Raw genomic sequence first — 4793 nt, 5'->3', positions numbered from 1 at the left:
GGGGGGCTGAGAGCCAGACAGCTCTACACACATCCCTGGGCTGATGTGCACTGGTGACTGGAGTGTTTTCTTGGCAGCTCTCAGCACAGTCGCCATCTGAGATGGAGGGGGGGAGGGAGGGATGGAGGGAGAGAGAGAGAGGGAGAGAGAGAGAGGGAGGGAGAGAGAGAGACGGAGAGAGGGGGAGAGAGAAGGGACCACCTTCAGGTCCTTATGACTTGGAAGCAGGAGGCGCCAACTGGCAGCAGCACTAACCCTGCTGTGCTTTCTAGAAGGAGCCTTGGGTGCCCGTGAGGAGCTTCTCTTTCTGGAGGAATGCACAGCGTGTTCCAGGGGGGCCACAGTCACGGGAGCCCAGCACCGCGTCAGTGTGCGGGCGGGCCAAGCGCCTCACTGACCAGGCGGAGGGCTGCGCACTGCTCCCAGTCCCCCCGGCACCCCCTGGGGCCGCACACGTGCCCACAAAGCTCTCCATCCCCACGAACTGAAACCCACGCAGCCAGGACTGTGAGCCGTCACACAGCGGCGCTGGTGCATGGGTTTCAGCGCTCAGCTCCAGCAGCGCGCCTGCCACGCCCACCACAGCCACAGCCACAGCCACAGCGTCTCCATCGTGAGGCGACCCATGTCGTCCAGACAGATTCCAAAATAACTGCTTTCCCCGTAAAAAGCGGAAAACGAGGGCCGATGCAAGACAGACCCATCGTTGTAAATGGGAATAAAAAGAAAACGTGGAAGACCAGCCAAGCTCACAGCTGCTTCGCTTCTGTGAGAAGCCTGACACGGGACTAGGTCCTCCTTGCCCAGCCCGCCAGCCCCACTGCCATGCCCACACGAGTCACTGCCTTCCACAGAGACCAGGGCTCCTACAGCCCCCGCTATCCGGGAGCCGCCACACCATGAGCACGCTGGTTGGCAAAAGTGAACAGCGGGCAGTTTCAAAATGGCAAAGTGACCGACTGCTCAAAGTCCCCCGGTGACCGGGGTAGCCCGGGCTCTGCTGCTCTGAGGTTCGGGGGGGAGGGGAGGCAGGCGGGCTACGCCTGGAATGAGCTCAGACCCCATGTGCGGGCAGGAAGGGCACGGCGCCAGGAGAGGGGAGTGCCCGCAGCCCAGGGCCCGCACAGGAAGCCCTGCTCTGAGTGCCCGCAAGTGAGAAAGGAGAGAGACAATCGTGTTTAATGATGGCGGGTGCCTGGCGTCACAGGAGCCCGGACCCAGCACCCACTGGAGAGCCGTGGATCATCTGGCTCTCAGTCCTTCCAGCTTAAGCGGCGTCTGTTCTAAGGAGGCCGCAGGCTGCCGCTCAGTCCGTGACAGGCCGGTGCAGCAGGGAGGTGAGGGCTGCGGGGGGGGGACAAGTCGCAGCCGCTCCCCGCAGGAGGGTGGGGAGGGACGCGTGGACAGTGTGGAGGGTGGTCCAGACATTTTTTGCCTTTGCATTGGAGGCAGAGTCTGCCTCTTAACTGGCACATGAACTGCGCTCCTGCGCGACAGCCCTTGCGCGCTGCATACAACGCCTATAGATATTGGTGAGTTAGAGTGAAGCTACCTGTCCAGAGTCGGGATCAGTGACTACGAGAGCTACCTGCTACCTAGGGTGGGGCGAGAGGCTCAGCACTGGCCGCTGGTGGAGCGCTGGGCTGTCCGAGGAGAGGCGGCGCGGCACTACCTGGAAGCCATGGAGCTGGAGTGGGACTGGCTGGAGGAGGTGGTGGCGGCGCTCAGCTGGGAGAACCCACTGTGGCTGGACTCCAGGCTGGTCATGGAGCCTCTGCAAACAGCACAGCGAGGGTGAGGCATGAGGCCCGAGCCGCCCGCTACCCTCACTGTGCCCACCTGCTCTCCACGCCTCCCACTCAGCAGCCCCCTCCTCCCGCCAGGGTCCCCAGGATGAGGTTCCCGGCTGCCCTGCACACAGACAACCTCGTGAACTGACGATGGCCAACGGCCCAGAAGCCACCTCCGCCTGCACAGAGCCGCTGCCCTGGGCTCCCTGCCCAGGGGCCGTACCTGAAGTCCTCGGAGCCGATCACCTCGGTGTAGTACATCACTTTACACTTGTGGGAGGAGACCTGCAGGGAGGCCAGCACGTCGTCCACACGGGGCAGGTTGGTGGCGGCGCACGCGGGCATGCTGTGGAATTTCCACTGCAGGATGTAGAAGCCCGGCCACCGGGTCACGTGGGAGCCCTGGAACGAGTCGGGCAAGCTGCTGAGGTCTCCCTTCCAGGCCCCCGCCCGCAGGGGGTCTGCCAGAGCCCAGGGAGCGTCCCGTCCACCCGGATTCAGCGGGGTCACTGACCACCGGGAGGGGAAGGACCTGCTTGTCATTACCAGGGCTGCTGCCGGCCAGGCCTCTGCCAGGGGCTGGGAAGGCCCTGAGGGTGACACTGAGTTTGTCTGCCCCCAGGACCTGCCACAGCCTCAGGGGGAGGAAGGCCGGGACATAAGCGTTCAAGAGGGCCCTTCGCTCGGCCTTGAGGGGGTCAAAGAAGGTCGTGTGGACCAGGCAATGCTCTCGGACACACTTCCATGATCTTACTAACGTGTTCCGTGTTACAGGAAGTCCATCCCAAACCAAATGTCAATCTGTGAAAATTACCTCCTCCGTTAATTCTGGAATTGGACTGTGATGTAGCTTAAAATGCCCATGATTTTTAAACTGAAGCAGCTACTTCCTTGTACTCTGCTTCTAAGACACCAGGACACTGACAGGCTCATCCCTAAAACGAATGGCAGCAAAACCACGCATCTGCTCTGAGAGCCCGAAGCACCGAGAACACCTTCTGAGCAGGCACTCAAAGCAGCCGCCGAGTCTCACCGAGGAACTGACGGGGCACCTACATATATAAAAGGCTAAGTGACCAACCGTCCGTCCGTCCATCCATCCATCCGACCATCTAACCGTCGACTGGCACATATGATGTGCACCGGCGATTTAAAAATAAATATTGACTTGCGCATGCGCGATACATATAAAGCTCTTGCTGGCGCCAATAGCACACGTGTGTTTTGATCTGTCATTGTCGATCATGAATTTGGTTGTTTTTGTTGACATTCTGAAGCTGAAAGAAGCCAGCAGTGTCGACAGAATATATCTGAAGACAAACTATTGGCACAACTATTGGTCACTTAGCCTTTTATGTGAATAGATACATTTTACTAATTTTCTTTCATCTCTGACGCTTCTATTATAAAGAAAGGGCAAAGAGCGATATTAAAATATTTCTTCTAATTACTTTCCTTTCCATGTGCACGAATCCATGCACCAGGACACTAGTTTTAAATAAACTAGAACGCCCAGCAAGACACTTAACAGCCCCCGCAGCACTCGTTTCTCTCCCTTCCTTCAGGGTGACAGAAGCACATGGAACGCAGCCAGGGCGCGGTGGTGGAGTCCCTGAACCCCAGCTGTGCACACAGTGCCTTCCCTCCTCCCGGGTCACCTCTGTGAATACACTTCCAAAGCCACTCACGCCCTTTAGAGTAAGGCCTGGGCTCTGTGCAAAACCAGGCCCGAGTCCTCTGCTCTAAGGCATTCTGATCGGACCAGGCCGGACACACCTGTGCCCACAGACAGACAGCACCGGCCATGTGGGGCGGGAGCGAGGCGACAGCCCCCTCCTCAGGACACACCACCGAGCTGGGCGTTGCCGACGTCTTACCTGCACGCTCTCCCCTTCTCTGCAGATCAGCGGCGACTCCACCATGCTGTAGTCCCGGCCCAGCTGCCAGGCCCTGTCGATCAGCTGCACGTTGTTGCCCCCGGGAGACGTGATGCTGTGCGCCCCCAGGGAGTCCTTCTTGGGCGGCTGTGGTGACCGCTTGGAGTGGTAGATGTTGAACACAATGTCCCCTTTGCACACGTCAAAATCCCACGTGATCACCGAAGAGGCATCCACGATCTGAACGAGGATCTGGAGGAAGGGACAGGCGTCACCCCGAGGCAGCGAGGCCCGAGCCCACTGCAGGGCTCCCGGGCGCTCGGCCAGTTGTGTGCTCAGAGGAGATCCAATCAGCCATCGGTTCCCCCTCCGCCTTCCCCCTCAGCCCCTGGTGCTGCTCCGTGGCTGGGGCCCTGAGCCGGGCACTTGGTTAGCCACCCTACAGCCCAGGACTTCCCAGTACACGATCTTTAGACAGCACTGGAGAATACTGGGTCCCGGCTGAGAAAACTCTCAACAATACAAAGTGGATGTAAGTCAAGACGGGGCACAGGGGTCCATGACTGCTCTGGCTGGGAGCTCAGGGAAGGCCCAGAGCAGGTGGAAGCCAAACAGAGAGCACACGGAGGAGGGAGCAGCTCTGCCAGGCGGCCCCTCTGCTCACAGTGGGACAGCGGCAGCTGCTGGGCGGGAGGAGGGAGCCACGTGGCATGGGGTGGGACGAGCCCGAGCCCGGGGTTGAGGCCAATCTAAAATCTGCATTTTATGTGGCACCACAGAGAGCTTCCCAGCAGGGAACGATCAAAGTTACAGTTTCAGCCCTAGCCGGTTTGGCTCAGTGGATAGAGCGTCGGCCTGCAGACTGAAGGGTCCCAGGTTCAATTCCGGTCAAGGGCACATGCCCGGGTTGCGGGCTTGATCCCCAGTGGGGGGCGTGCAGGAGGCAGGCCAATCAATGATCTCATAATGATGGTTTCTATCTTCTCCCTCTCTCCTAACTCTCTGAAATCATAAAAGTATATTTAAAACAAAAACCTAAAAAAACAAGTTACGTTTCAGAAAAATACCCGTGGGAGGGGATGAGTGTATAAATAAAACTTGTGGTCGAATATTTTTTTCTTGGAAA

General features: G+C 58.8%; 1 protein-coding gene across 1 annotated transcript in view; it reads right to left on the bottom strand.

Moving 5' to 3' along the window:
* Nucleotides 1–1157: 1157 nt before the first annotated feature.
* Nucleotides 1158–4793, bottom strand: part of SEC14L1 (SEC14 like lipid binding 1) — a 31801-nt gene continuing 28165 nt past the window's right edge. The window contains exons 15-17 of the mRNA XM_006107692.3: nt 3668–3919; nt 2014–2192; nt 1158–1774 (exon numbers count right to left, since the gene is read on the bottom strand). Of these exons, the coding sequence (XP_006107754.1) occupies nt 1669–1774; nt 2014–2192; nt 3668–3919 (537 nt within the window). The 3' untranslated portion in view covers nt 1158–1668. The remainder of the gene's footprint in view (nt 1775–2013; nt 2193–3667; nt 3920–4793) is intronic.

Source organism: Myotis lucifugus, unplaced genomic scaffold (assembly GCF_000147115.1).
Source record: "Myotis lucifugus unplaced genomic scaffold, Myoluc2.0 scaffold_1355, whole genome shotgun sequence".
Classification (NCBI taxonomy): Eukaryota; Metazoa; Chordata; class Mammalia; order Chiroptera; family Vespertilionidae; genus Myotis; species Myotis lucifugus.
Note: the sequence above shows the minus strand (reverse complement) of the source record. Positions and strands in the feature narration are given on the sequence as shown.